Genomic DNA, 15,490 nt, shown 5'->3' with positions numbered 1-15,490 from the left:
CTCAGAAGAAAAGACATCATCCCAGTTTTGATTTGAAAGAGTAGAAAAAAGATGCGAGGGCATCTGGAGTAATACTTTGCTCAGTATTCGGCGCTGATAAGTTGTGTTGTTTATTTGTGGCACATTTGAGGAGAACATAAATGGGATAATGATTGCAGATAGAACTGTGTAATACACCTGAAAATAAGCTGCTAATATTTACGTTAGAGATAAATACATCAATAAGTGTGGCTGTCTGCATCGTAACGCGTGTAGCCATCTGAGTCAGTATGCAATTACTACTCGATTCCACAGTTAGTAAAAGAGCTTCCTGCGCAGAAGATAGTTTCAGGAGGTCAATGTTAAAGTCGCCCCCAAGAATTAAATTGAACTTGTTGTTGCTTACGTAGCATAAGAGGCAGTCTAGAAATTCAATAAAGGTGTTTATGTCAGCATCAGGGGGTCGGTATGCTACGGAATAAATATAATTGTGTGATAAGAAAGTTAAACATTCAACTTCATTGCATATGAACAAAATTCCGAAAGAACTTCATAGTCGAACATATTTTTAACCAAGATAGCAAGCCCACCCCCCATCCTACGGGAGGGGGGGTGGGCTCTTGGCTCTGATATCTGTCCGGCTTGTAAATTTCTTCGCCACAGGTGTACCATGTTTCATTGAACATGATAGCGTGAACTGGAAACTATACTCCTCTAGAAATACTGATAACTCATCTTCTTTGTGTCTCGCCAAACGAATGTTAAGGTGTAGGCAAGAAAACCATACATCGGAGTTAATTCAAATTATGCTGCTGACATCTCGCGGTGACACGTTCATCATTCAAGATAGACTGCTCGGGCTCGCGAAAACCGGAATAGTTTACACAATCCTTTCTACGTGATGCGCGCTACGGATGTGCAAGAAGGAAATTTTTCCTCTTTTTGCGCATAGACCTTGCCATCACGTGTCCAAGCAAAGTGCCAGCTTTTCGCCTTTATTTGTGCGATTGCCATTCCGAGCAACTGTTTCATAGTAGGGCAAAGGTGCTCGTTGATGAACACAGGTTCGCTAGACCTATGGCCAAAGTCACGCGTCGAAAGTTTCAGATTTCTTGCCTTCCCGAGCACAGTGTCATCTTTAGATCGACATTTGAACTGGACAACGATGTTAGGAGCAACATTTGAGTTTTCCGCTGAAACACGGTGGCAGACGTCAGTATCTGACTCTAAAATGGGCTCGCCAACAAGTCTACCAATCTGACTCGGGGTGTCAGGAATGCTTTCACCCTGAGTGAATGGCAAACCCTTCACCTCGAGGTTCCATTTTCTGGAGTACTGCTCGGAGGCAGTGATGCATTGCTTAAGCTGAAATGCTTGCTTTTGAAGGGCTCCGCAGTCCAAAACAAGTTTTTGGTTTGTTTTCTTGAGAGATTTGTTTTCTTGCACAAGCTCGTCACACTCCAAAGTAAGGAAGCATGTTGCATTAATAAAGGCAGGGCAAACTAAGGTTGAAATACTGTATTTACTTGCATAATCATCGCACCCTTGAATTTTGTCGTCAAAATTAAATTTTTTTCTTTCCCATGTAATGATCGCACCCCGAACTTGCCGCAGCGATATGTCGTGTGCCAAGTCTAGCTAATGATAATCGCATTTATCATCTGTCAGATGCTGTCGAATACTACGCACACGACTCTTCAAGACATACCAAGCGGTCTGCACGCACCAAACATTCTTAAGCAGATGCCCCATTTCATTCCTTTCATCACTTCCTGCACTTCCATGAAAAGAAAAGCTACAACCAAACTTGCCTTGGCTTTGTTATTTGTAAGCTTTATAATGGTTGGGTTCAACAACAATAAAAAAGGTGCCTCTCGATTCTTCTCATCTGCACTCGTGGGCACACAACAAATTGTGAGCAGCAACGATATAGCCACGTTTACACTGATACATTAGAAGTGTACCCTATTTATATGCCGACGCTTGTAACACAGTTAAGATATTCACCCACCCTTAGCGGAAACCTGCCATATTAGGATATTAGTGAAGACAAATGCCGCAGTTTCCGCAGCATTCCCGCCATGTGTTTCTATGTCACTGGCAGCTAAGTGGGCCCATTTCTGTTTTTGTCCCCTCAAAGGGGACCTGGTTACGTTATTGTCACAAGCTTTTGCCAATATTAACGATATTATTCATTACTGATACGGCAGAAACTGTTTCAATGCGTGTAATGTACTCATGAGAAGAAAAAAATTGCGTTTGGCATGTTCGGCTCGCTCTGCTGGCCGCCATTTTCGTTTTTGTGTCCCACACTGTTATAGTGGCAGCCACCTGTTTGTTGACCTGTTGTCATCCTGCAGCAAATGCGGGATGAAAAAAAAATTTTTTTTTTTCGCAGGAAATTTAACCCACGTAATGATCGTACCCCTGAATTTGTGTCAATTTTTTTTTTGACAAAAAAGTGCAATCATTACGTGAGTAAATACAGTATGGTCCGTTATATCCGAGAGTCTGTTGTATGCGGGTCCGTTGTAATGAGTGTAGACTGTATTAGTGCATGCAAATAAGGTATGTTTTACACCAGCATTGTGCTTGTTCACCATGAGTCACCGTGAGGAAAGCCATGACAGTGCTGAGATTTGTTGGATAAGCCATGCAATTTTAACGCTTTCATGAGTTGGGATTGCTTGCATATCGTAGCACATAGTTCATATTATTTTTTCACGTTCAGCCAAATTCTGCATCCGGTTAACTTTCAGAGTACAGCACTGTTACTGGGAGTATTAAAAGCAGAAGTTAAGTGTCAGATTTGCTTGTGGAAGACAACCTGCGGCAGTGTTGAATGAATTTCTTAGCATTAAGATAAAGTTACAAATTGATTTATCTGACATAAACTAGACTCCCAAAATCTTAATAATCGGGCATTTAAAAAAAATATGTCTACAGTCAAATCTCGATATAACGAATCATGCGGGAGTGCTGAAAATCATTTGTTATTTTGAAATATCATTGTTATAAAAAACTTGTCTTTATAAGTCAGTGGACAAACCTAGGAACGAAAATGACATACCTTGGCAGTAGATGTGTGTGCAGACAAGCATACTGTCAAATAAAAATGTTTCACCAACTTCAAAGCTGCATTATTTGAAGAAATCAGTTATTTTCTTCTGGCGCGTCCAGCACACACGACCAATTAGGAATGCGTCTACATCTTCCACTTTGCACAATACCTCATCTGGTACATCATTGCACCGAGCGATAAAAGTGCAGACTTTGTTCGTGTGCAATAATACATCAATGCTCGACACAATCTCATTTTCTGCGTTTGTTGACCCACAGTCGTCTTCCTTCGGGTCATCATTACAGCAAAAGTCTGTTTTATATGCCTGATTTTGACGCCGCTAATTTCGTCCGCTGTAGCCAATACTCCGTTGTAGTGCGGTCCGTTAAACGCGAACTTCATTGCATTAATAAAGTAGGTAGAACAAACATTGGCTGAAATATGATCTGTTATATCCGAAAGTATGTTGTATGCGGGTCTCTTATAACAAGCATAGACTATATGTCTGATATTTCTTGATAATGGGCATTTTGCATTTGCATGATGCACTGTTTGCTGTGTACTTTGCATTGTGATACTATGTAGGTTACATGTCACACTTCAAGTCATTCACGCAAGTTTACTTTGCTTTGATGGCAGCTTAGGTCATATTGCAGGAGTTCAGTTTGTGCCTTTCTCCTAAGCCCACGTATGATAGGAAATGGCAACAGTGCCACGAGTGCATGTGATGGAAATGTTGAGCCCAAAATTGTGTTAATGATCATGGCAGTCAAGGGCTTATACACACAACAGCTTGACTATAATCTGCTACACATTAAGCTACAAAAAACTACTCAAACATGGAACTACAGTTTTGAGTTCGAAATAGCCAGGCGCACCTAAGCATCTACAACTGTCCTACTCGCCCAGAGGATCGTCATCACGGTTGCCGTTGCAGATTCGCCACTGGTCAGTCAAAGGTGTGCAGCCACTCTTGAACTACTCAAGCCAATTGAAGAGTGGCTGTAACGTTGCTGTCTGCTTTAGTGGCTGTTGGCACTACACCGGTACCTAACTGAGACGAGGCAGCAGGAGAGGTGGACAGCAAGTGGCAGCTTTCAATTGGCAAGTCAGCCACCCATACGCCAGAAACAACAGGCTAGTAGTACATTGGTCTGTCAGGCCTGCAGGCAGGCTACAGGACACGAGGCTGCTATGAAATCTTTCCACCAGGTCCACAGGGCGAAGAGCTGTACCAGGCCACTGATACATTGGCAACGAGCTGTACCAGGCCTCTATGACAGCAGTCTGCTGGTATGTTGGCCAACAGTTCTGCACAGCAGCGAGGACATTAAAGGCCATGAACTACGTAACCACTGGACAGCTAGCTGTCATTCCAGGACTGATGCCTCCTCTCTCATGCAGCATACATGTCTCTCTCATGGCCGCACGTACTGGCCTCTTTCTGCGGCCACACATTCAGCATCATCACAGTGCAGCACCGTGACAGCTGGCATCCTCACTCTCGCAAAACTTTTGCTGACTCATCATGTTTAAACACGATGTCTGCAAGCCCAGCACAAAATGCAGGACATCACCCGTATGACCAGCCAGCCTTAGATTCCTGCATATGTTCATTGTACAATAGGCTATTTCATGACTGTGTCATTTCAACTTGGTAAGCTTTGTTGAGAGCTTTGATTGCATAGGTGACATGTCAGCAACCAAGAGTTTTGGGTTGTGATGCCAAATTGACCAATATCTCTTTGCTGTTTGACTTTCACTTTCACTTGAATACCTTAATGACCCCACTAGCGGGTATTACATAAGGGGTGGGTTTACAAAAAATGAAAACTTAAAATGACGTGCACTTTGTTACAATGTGTGCCGTGAGGTAACTTAGGCAGATGAACTGGTAATGGCTGTGATATCATAAGCAAGGCCTTTCGAGCCTTTGGCTGTGCGAGGAAAAAAAAGATGCAAAAGTGACAGTACGTGTGTGAGGACTGGTCATATTTGAAGAATCACCTGTACGATGGGATATCTGCATGGGTGGTAAAGTACAGTAGAAACTATTTCATATGTTTTGGGAAAAGAATGTGACAAAAAACATACTAGCCGTGAAAACGTACGGTCCGAAGTAACTGAAAAAATTTGATAGACTCAACTGTTGTTGACAACTAATGCGAAGCATTGCGCATGGTTTCGGCACAAGGCGCCGACGCGCATCAAGCTGGTGGTGCTCCGGCGGCCCGAGACGCGTTTTGTTGTTTTCCTCTTGCGTGGTGTTTAGGAGGGCAATGGGAAATCGAAACAAAATTGACCGGGTGGGCGACGCCTGCGGGCGAAGCGAAATTCGATAGCCACATCGCGCAGCTTGTGGCAGGGAATGGCGGCATGTTTGGATTATCGCCTACTAAAAGCGTGCAGTACACTATCAATGGCACTATGCACCACGCACTGTAAAAGAGATAGGTGAAGATGCTTATCGCAATAGGTTTGGCGATGATAGCTGTGAAGGCACAGTGCAATGACACGGGCGGAGATTTGCTGGTACCGGAATAAGAAACTGTGTGCGCCATCATTTTCACGTGAAACGAGGGGCTATATACTATTCTCGACGGCACATGCTTTATGCATTTTCTTGTTCACATGGGGTCTAACAGCCGGAAAACGTATACAATCGCAGTCTGCAGCAGGGAGCAGCAGAGCGTGTTCCAGTTGTCACCTATTAAAACAAAAGCATGCGCTATGCTTCCGACTGCAACACACGCTGTGAAACAAATCTATAGACGAAGATGCTTATTGCAATAGGATTGGCGGTGATAGCTGTGAATGCCACGTGCGACGACCCCGGAGAAGATTTGCTGGTACTGAAATGAGAAAATGAGTGCGCACCAGCATTTTAATGTGAGACGGGTGGGCGAATATTGTGGTGAAGCTGCCACGGCGGGCAGCTATATACTGTTCTTGATCGTGTATGCCTCGCACATTTTCTTGTTTACGTGGGATCTAGTGGCTGGAAAATGTATCGTACGGTTGCAGTTTTGCAATGCACTGAACGTTGGTGCCAAAAAATTTCGTTTTTTGGAAACGTATGAACTGGTAAAAATGAACATAACTAATTGGGCCATTTTTTGTGTTCCCGATTGCGAATGTTGGCTCCGGGAGAATGTATGTAATGGGAATGTGTCGACAAGGTTCTGCTGTATATGGTGCACGATTGAGTAAACTGTTATAAAATTTATGAAATAATGAGCTAGCAATGAAACAACGACGGGAAAGAGCTTGCACACCAGAATCTGCATTTTAAGAAGTTACACTGATATTATATAAGAAAGCAGGTTGGGGGGGGGGAATGAACTGGATGGCACGATTCTGAAAGGTGTCAAGGGCATTCTTGAGGTAGATCTGGCGAGGGTTCCAAATGGCTGATACATAGTCTAGCCTTGGCCATATTATTGTCTTGTAAGCTACTAGTAGTTTCACGTGCTCTGGAGCATTTTGTAAAGGATGACTTAAAAAACGGAACAATTTGTTAGCCGATGAGATCACATTAGTCACATGTACACACCAGTTGAGATCGCTTGAAACGGTAACACCTAAGTACTTAAAATCGGTAACTGTCTCAATGAGCACCCTAGAAATTTCATTCGCGAAGACAAGAGTTTACAATGGCGAGAAAATGATCATTGCATCATGACAAGGAACTAGGAACATTGCCAAACAGCGCCTCTAGCGGCCGTCCCTGCAACAGTGCACATTTTTTATGGGAGGATGTCGTTTTTCACACATAACTAATCATAGAACCCATCTCTCAAAATATTCATGTGGAAATAGCCTCTGCGTGCCTAGGCCGACATCACATGCAGGCAGTACCATTACTTACGGACGAAAATCCGTATCAGATGTTTGAGTTAGGGGAGTCTATGGAAACGATCAAATTTTGGAGGCATGTTTTGGCCAGTAAAAAGCTATTTGCGATGAAACTGTTGCATTGATTGGTATATTCTTGGGGATTTGTCAACTTCAATGATTTCGCTTTCAGCTGGTTGCAGCATCAGTTCTTAAAATGGCAAAAAAGTTGATCCAAAATCCGTTTTCATAACAAGGTTGCGGAATTTATTGTGGTAGATATATAAGCCTGGTCTTTGCCTGCAGCAGTGCATCGAAGCAATAGCCAAGCGCTCTGAACTGCAACAGATCAAAATCACTGATTCCACGAGCTCGAGTTAGCTGGTTTGGAGCTGGCTGTACCTTCCTTTTTTTTATCACTTTTTCGCTGCTTAGTCGGGCATATTTCTGCCAGATGGCATATTACGAAATGCAAGTCATTTAGTTACGGTTCTCGTTTCGTTTCTTTTTACCTGCACCAACCTTTTCATACAAAAATGTAACTGGCTGGTTTCGCGAACATGCAAACGTGCTTCCAAACTTCTTTTGCAGTTTAGGTATAATGTATATTAGACAATAAACTAAGATAATGTGTTCTTTCATCCTTAAGGCGAATATTGACATGTGTACTTGTTTGTCTTTATTGGGCGACACGTTTTACTGCCTAACCGCCTGCATGTATCGGAAGTTTCTGGAATGTTATTGATGCTCCTATCTGCCGTCTCTGACCAAATCTTGTGTAATCTGATTGCATGTGTGCGCGATGCGAATAATGTAGAACTTTGTGGAAGGCACGCGGGTCCCAGCGATTACTCTGGAACATTCAACGACTGATGTATAAAAGCCGACGCTCTTGACCCGCTGGTCAGATTTTCGACGATCGCCGACCGTGTTCGCCGCTATCGTTGTGCTATGAGTGTAGCCTGTTTTTGTGGGCACAGATTCGCCCAATAAAAGTTAGTTTTGTCTTTCACAGTATTGCTACTGTGTTCTTCAACGTCACCACCACGTGACGATATGTATGAAGATATTACTAAGAAATATTTCTTTCCTCTGGAGCTATGTCATGGCGAATTTGTGTACGTGCTACTCTTGTGCTGCTTGAAATGTACCAGAAAAAAAGAATTTGCATCCAGCGTGCACAATTAAAAGACACGAAAGTAGGGAAATTGCCAACAGCAGCAGATGTAGTATTCGTACAAAGGAATATAGTTGAAGTTATTTGACGGAGTACGTTCGCATTATATCAAAGCAGGATTTTTGCTGTGACCTGATCTTGGGTGTAAATGAAGGCGGTCTGAATTATGGCACAAGTTTGTCAGCATATTAGAAACCGGTACCTCGAAACCTAAAAATTCTATCCTCAGTGTGTGCGCATGTGTCTTATCATATGAACCATTCCCATATAGCTTCACAAAATTTCAGAAATACTAAAGGTCTTCATATCCTTTTACCACCACACATGCAAAGCAGTATTGGAAATTATGCGGAAAGGCACAGGGACATGTTAATGTAACCTGTCACGTAAAAAGAGAGAACATTCCAACTGCAGACCTTCATTTGAGCCCGTAAAGTTGTGCAAGAAGACCTTGTCCTCCGCTACAATCACCACAGTTGCTATAGCATTCTTCTGTTCAGTTCTTGACTCACTCTATTGCTGAGTCAGATCAAAGCACCATGATATAATTACTAGCGCAATTCTTCTGTGAGAATATTCTTGTGCCCTAAATTTGATGTGTTTGAACAATTGAAGAAACATGAGAAAGGACCGTAAAGGGTTTGCTAGGAATGTTCCCTTATTAGAATCATTTATGACCCATATCAGCATGGTGGTTTTGTTATGACCACGCCAGCACCCACTGAGCACCATTTATCATTTTCTCTGCTGCTTGTAAATAAAATCTAAAAGTGTAATTTGTTGTGCATGAGTAACACAACAGCAGTTGAGCCTTTCATATGGTCTCACTAAGCCACACATTCCCTCTTCTGCCATGGTGCCACAAAACATGTCAATTTCGCCTTAGAATTAAAAAAAAAAAATTGTTACGCAACTGACTATGCAAGGCACTTTGCGTGTATTCATGGGCTCCTTTCACTCTCAGAAAAATACCTTCATGTAACACGTATTGAGCAAGAGAAACCTGTATCGGGAGTTTTTCATGTTGTTCTACAATTTTCTCATTAACACTTCTCATTATTTGAGAAGTTGATTAAATTAGGCAGAATGCAAAAGATAATCTGAGTATCTCCAAGCGACGGCAAACAACATTAACTTGGTTCTGTCCAGCTACAGGGCATTTGCATATTTTTAAAGTTTGGCTAAAGTTGCATGGGGCACCCTGTGTGTTACAAATAGCAGGGTGCCTAATACAGATCCTTGGGAGACACCTGATGTTATGGGAAGAGGATCAAAAGTACTGTTATTGATATGTACTTACCATGTGTGATTAGAAAGAAAGTGTTCAATCCATGATAAAACTACAGGTTGCAAATTTAACTGTGAGAATTCTTGAATGGCACCTTGAAGTCCGACAGAATACATCACTGACAAAGGCAACAGCTGATGTGATAACCTGAATGGCAGCAACTGAATGACTGTAAGAATCCAGAGCTCTGGCATCGTGTGTACAAATAATGTCTGAAAAATTAAGCTTGACACCAAACAGTGGCCAAAACATTAGTCACTATTATTGTACATTGACTTCATGTGCGAAGCACTTGATGGTGCTGTGAAGCTTGAATTGAGCAGGACGAAAAAAAAAAAAATTATGTGGATCTCATGGCACTGTGGGAATTGATGTAACCGAATCTTTGTAAGCTGTTTGCTTTGATTGATTTTAAGTAGCGGTGATCTTGGCAGCGATTGTGTAATTTCTTCAGCATTTAGTCCAATGCGAGAGTGGTGAGTTCATATTAAACGTTACTTTGTGAGCACCACTGCTGTTTGTCTGTGTAGTCTGGGTGTCCTCGATGCTGAGTGCATGCTTTGGAGCGATTTTTGTGGTGCATGTTTACGTGCCTTTTCTGCATACGTGGCCAGCACGCTGTAGAGATGCTAGCTCCAAGTGCTCTCTTCAGGCTGTGTACGATTGTAATTTTCACACTATAATAGCCCAGAATGCGACCTCCACAGCCCAGCACCTGTATTTTTTGTCGCATAAGAAAACAAGTACAGCACATGCCATACGCATCAACTGTGAAACGCTGCCATGGCAGCGTGAGCAAGACCACAGCGGCAGCAGCAGTGACTGGAAGGCAAAAAAAGCTTCGCTTTAAGATATGGTGTCCAACAAATTAGTTTCTGTAAAAGGACAGACTGCATGGGAAGTGTCTAGACCTGAGCTTTATTCCTGACTTGTTGAGTTCATGATTGGTGCTTGCCAAATATAGCTTCCATTGAACTATGCTTTTATATCTCATGCCTACTTCCACTTTGTCCTTGAATGCACACAAAAAATCCTGATGATAAATGAAATTTTGGTGCTTTCAGATCATGACGAAGGGGCCCCCTCAGCCCAGGCACCCAAGCTACAGGGCAAGCTTGCCGACCGTTTGCTTGCTCAAGGCCTCCTCACCAAAGAGCAACTTTTTGAACTCCAGCGTGAGTGGCAGCGTGGCAGCCCAAGGGATCGCCGCAACAAGAAGCCAAAATAACATGCACAGACACAACTAGTACATAGTGCCCCAGGTTTTACAGAAGCTGTCTGTATTCAACATGGTCATTGTGTTTGTAGGGTTTGTTGCATAAATGAGGGAACTGTGCCAAAGTTTCCAGTCCAGGAAGGCAAAAAACAAACAAGTTGAACAAGAGCCATGCTCTGTGTACAGGCAGGACCATATTTAGCGGAAAGAAGTGAGGACGTGGCTTGAGCTGTGTGTCATGCCAGATGCTGGTGCCACATACGTGGATGGCAGTCAGTGTATTGCATAGTCATGAAGTGTGACATGATGTGGCACCCGATGCATCGAAAAAATTGTGTGCAGTGTGCGATGTTGACATTTGCTCACTGGCAACAAATAAACTCTTCTGCTCTTGGCACACACAAATTTTTCTACTCACCAAGCCAGACATTGGCCGGCGTAGTAGAAGAAATTGTGCTGAAGGCAGCTCCCACTGTGCTCTTTACTGTCAGTTACATCTGTCTTGGCACATAGCAAGAGTCAAGCACTCACATTTTCCCACAATGCCTCCCCTGTACTGTCCATTTGGCACTTGTTGTGTTGTCAGATTTGCTGCATTGGAACAGTACTGCCAGGTTCTTTCATGGTGTTAGCACTTGTTAGCTAGAATGACTCGGAGTTCTGTTCCTTGCAGCTTTAATGCAAGTTGCTTCCAAGCACTGGCCTTTCAGTGCTGACGAAGTTCTGTGTGGAAGTGTCATTAAAAGTGCTACCCACATGAATTGCCAGTGCAGTCTTGCATAAGTGTTCGTTGCGTTTAGGAGTGGCTCTTCCACTTTTGGCATTTGTGTCAGATAGAGCTTGGTTCAGTATTACATTGTCAAGTGCATATGTGGAGTTCTGGCAGAACAGACAGCATTGTGATAACCTGTCTAAAAAATGTTCACATGTCAAAGGCAATTCTTACTGCCACCGTATTCACCCAAATCTAACGTACACCTTTATTCTGAGAAAATGGGTCTGAAAATTGCCTGCGTGTTACAATCGGATATAAGACCAAAACTGTGTTCACAGCATTGGTAACAGCCTACCATCAGAGCCATCAGACGCAGTGTCATCGCTGTCACAAAATAGCGGCAAAGCACTTTTTCATGAAGATTGCTGTGGTTGTGTGGATTCATTTTGTGCTCGACTGCGATTTGGAGTGGTATTCTCGGTCAATCACTTTCGGGGATACCATCAGTTTGATGAGATTTTGTGTGACTCGCTACCAGATGCGTCAGCATATACGGCTGCCAGCATTTCTGCCACTGTTTCAAGCTCGCTATTACAGTGATTCTGTTTACCTGACAGACCTGAATGAAGGAGCCGTATGCGTGGTCTTGTAGGGGGGTATCTGAGCTGGCTAAAGTCTGTAAAGTGAACAAAAAAGATAATGAATGATAGTACGGTGCAGAATAAAAGAAGGACACGTGATTTCACCATGCACCACACCTGCGCAGTGGGAGTGTCGTCTGCTGTCGTCTGTCTGCCCTCAGTATAATGGCGCAGCAGTTGTGGCGGGAAAACATGGGGATGTGCGTCACGGTAGCCGCCACGGTATGTAAGAACCGGATGGTGCATTGCAGAGGTATACCATTGCAACAGTTGCAACTCCAACAAAAATGAGGAAAAGTAGGAAGACCACGTATTGTGCGCACGGCCGAAGAACAAGCCGAGTACGAGGAGAGGCCTCGACAGCAGACACACAACTATAACCAACGACTTCGTGCCCGTGGGAAAATGGAGAATATGGCCAGTGACTTTGCCTCCAAAGAATGTCTGCAAGAGCTTAATTGTCAACGCCAAGTGCAAGCTACCGATGAAGATTGCGCATTGGAGGCCACTCGTAAGCGTCGGGCTAGGTCGTTTGAGTCTGCGTCCAAGCGGCAGAAGCGCGAGTTGCCACCTCCTTCGAGTTTCACCGTGGCGAAATACAAATTCAAGAGAATGTGTCTGGACGTGGAAGTCTTACGTGCGTAAAATCATGTGAAAGTGTTAATAGTATCTTTAAAATTGATCGCTTCAGAATACCGCCCCTTTTGATTGGTACCTGTGGCCAATGAAGTGCAAAGGGTGATGACGGCATGCCGCTTTCATTATAAAAGCTAATGAAAAGAACATTCATTCTGGGAAGCTAACTTTTGCTTTTATAAATTTGGGGGCATGTTAAATTCAGGTGCACTTTTATTTCCTTACTTTAAACCCGTGAAAATTGGGTGCGCATTATAATTGGGTAAACAGTTATTGCTCTTGCCAAAACCTCCCAAGAAATTTTATCCCAACTTATCAGAACATTCACCTTAATTTTTTTTCTTATTTGAGTGCATTGAATTCAGGGCTGTTGCATGGTAAACCTGTTCTCTGGGAATCTGCAACTTGTAGAAAACTTTATGAAAGGAAAAAATTGTCATCCGCCTGAGCGTAGCACAAAGCTGTGAAGGAGGCTAGCCTGTGCTTCAAATTGTCAATTTCACCTTGCTCTGAAATTGGCTAGTGTCCTGGTTAGCTCAGATAATATAAAGCAATCACTCAATAAGGGCATTGGTTCCATGTTCAATCCCGAGCCAGGATGAATTTTTCTTCAGCTGTGAGGCTTTCTTTCTGAGAAACTTGTATTGGGTTTTCTTTGTAGCTTTGTGCTATTTTCTGGTGAATGTTCTTTTTTCTTTTTAGGGCTGTTGCAGCTGCATGTGCATTTTGCCTACAAAGCAAGGTCTTTCTGGCCTAATTTTAGGAGAGCTGTCTTTGAATAAAATTAGGGCAAAGAAATTCCTTGCTTAAAGTGTTGTAAATTGTGTTCCATGTCTATGATTTTTGCTTTACGTGTGCATGTTAATGACAGTCGCTGCGTTGTAGCTGCGTGGTTCAGGCACAAAGTCTCTGGACACAAGGGGGTACCCGTGCACTGAGAGGGTTGTGCAGTGGTGTACTTCACAGATTATTATACTCTTCTCGCATGAGCAAATTTAATGTCACTTTGAGTGGGTGCACCTAACTGTTTGTGTCATTCACAGGCTGTTAGACAGAAATGTTTAATGACATTTTCTGTAGAAGGCACTCGCTGGCAAAGTGCCCTTACTCAAAATTAAACGAATGTGTCTGTGAGTCTGAAGTACAGTGAAACCTCGTTAAACCATAGTTGGCCACAGCTCCCAAAAAGTACATACTAAACGGTAGTACTGCTTAACCGAAATAGCATGAGATCGCCAACTTGTCAAAAACGGAACTCTGAGAGAGTGCGATGAAAGGGGGAAAAAAATATGCACTATTTATTTACTTCACGCGACAAACATGTTATTTTCGTTTGATGCCGCGGCAGCCTAGCAGCGACGACAGCGGCCTCAAACTTGCTGAAGCTGTGAGCCAGCTTTTCAGCCAGCCCTCGCCCTCTCTTCTCAGCCAACACTCGAATGGCAGATTCCTCGTTGGCGTTGCATATTCTCCGTGCACACGCACGGTAGTGCTGCAGAAGTTGCGGGTCACCTTTTCATTGCGGGGTGCTGTTCTCGTTGCAACAATTGCGTTCATGAGGCTTACGTAACACACAGCTTCTGCCACTGTCGTGCGTGAATTGCCCGTGCTGTCGCTTTCCGTGTCGTCCTTATCACTGTCGCTAGGAGACTCTTTGGCAACAACTGAGACAATGATGGCGAAAAGTTGAACCTCGTAGCCGACATCTCTTCGCGGTCGCAGCAGCGCTGCCGAGCAACTTCTTCGCATTCCAAATTCCACACACCATAGTCAACAGTAGACTCGTCGCGTGCCAGCGCCGACTTTTCGTGTCACGTTCGATAGCACAAACGATGTCTAATTTTTCTTCTATGCTGAGCACCCGGCGTATTTTTTATCCGAGTTTCGGCATGACGCGAGTTCTTGCTTGCACGATGCCACAACGCTCTCTGGCCCGGCGCCGAATGATGTTGATGAGGCTTCATGCGCATACACACAGGGCACTTGGAGGCCATTGTGCTGATCTCTGAGGCGTGTTGTTCTGCCGGGCTGCCCGATGAAGACGACGGACCGCCGTGTTTGCACGACGAAAAGTGGAAACACTACGTGTTAACTGATACGTACGCAATAAGCTTGTACGGTTTATGCGGATACAAAACACATTATGTTCAATGGCCGCTGAGTCGGGGATTTGACTTAACTACTTTTAAAACGAAACTACTGTTTAAGCGGGTACGGTTTAACGAGGTTTTACTGTATTATGTACACCCCAGAAACGTGGTGAAATAAAATCCCATTAGCTTGTGTCTGCATAAGTGCAGTAAACCCTGTTAACTCAGAGCTGCAAGAAGCGGAAAACATTTTAAGATAAGCGAAATCACCAAAATAGAAGCCTGCTGGTCGTGCATAGACCACATGGAGCATTTCCAAAATGCTGCCAGTAATACACTTAATCACTTTTGTGTACATTGGTACTGGACGCATCGGTGTCTACAGACTGAACTGCAAGAGAGTGCAATTGTCACGTCTTTAGCAAAAGGCCACGAGTGATGTGGCATTTACGCCTCATCATTGTGCAAGCATAAAGCGAGCGTTACTGTCTGCAGGCAACAGCTTTCCTTGTGCTACGCCGAGCATGCTGTCTTGGTACAGTGCCAGGGAGATTGTTGCCTGTTGATGCTGGCACATCTGATGCTAGTTGCACGAAATCTCCCGGAAGTGATCGCCTGAAAATACCGCCCCTGATTGCACCTGCCCAAAAGTGCTGATCTTCTTGCTCGATGTCATGATTAATACACTGTAATCACAATGATGTGGCACTGACAGCCTACTAAATGATAGGGGAAAAAAGAAGATCAACTCCCAGCTCACCACTGCTGCATGAGGCCACAGCAAAGTGGCAGCGAGCAGCTGAGCAGCCAAGCAATTGCTAGCAAGCAATGATAGATTGAAAGAAGGGGAAAA

At 43.7% G+C, this 15,490-nt stretch overlaps 1 protein-coding gene across 1 annotated transcript in view; it reads left to right on the top strand.

The window, feature by feature from the left end:
* The window catches only part of Suv3 (Suv3 RNA helicase), a 66,839-nt gene extending 51,588 nt beyond the window's left edge, over nucleotides 1–15,251 (top strand). The window contains exon 14 of the mRNA XM_075676708.1: nucleotides 10,404–15,251. Coding sequence (XP_075532823.1) covers nucleotides 10,404–10,567 — 164 coding nt within the window. The 3' untranslated portion in view covers nucleotides 10,568–15,251. The remainder of the gene's footprint in view (nucleotides 1–10,403) is intronic.
* The last annotated feature ends 239 nt before the right edge of the window (nucleotides 15,252–15,490 follow it).

The sequence above is a fragment of the Dermacentor variabilis genome, unplaced genomic scaffold (genome assembly GCF_050947875.1).
Source record: "Dermacentor variabilis isolate Ectoservices unplaced genomic scaffold, ASM5094787v1 scaffold_12, whole genome shotgun sequence".
NCBI classification, from domain to species: domain Eukaryota; kingdom Metazoa; phylum Arthropoda; class Arachnida; order Ixodida; family Ixodidae; genus Dermacentor; species Dermacentor variabilis.
The sequence above is the reverse complement of the archived record's forward strand: the minus strand, read 5'-3'. Positions and strand labels throughout refer to the sequence as shown.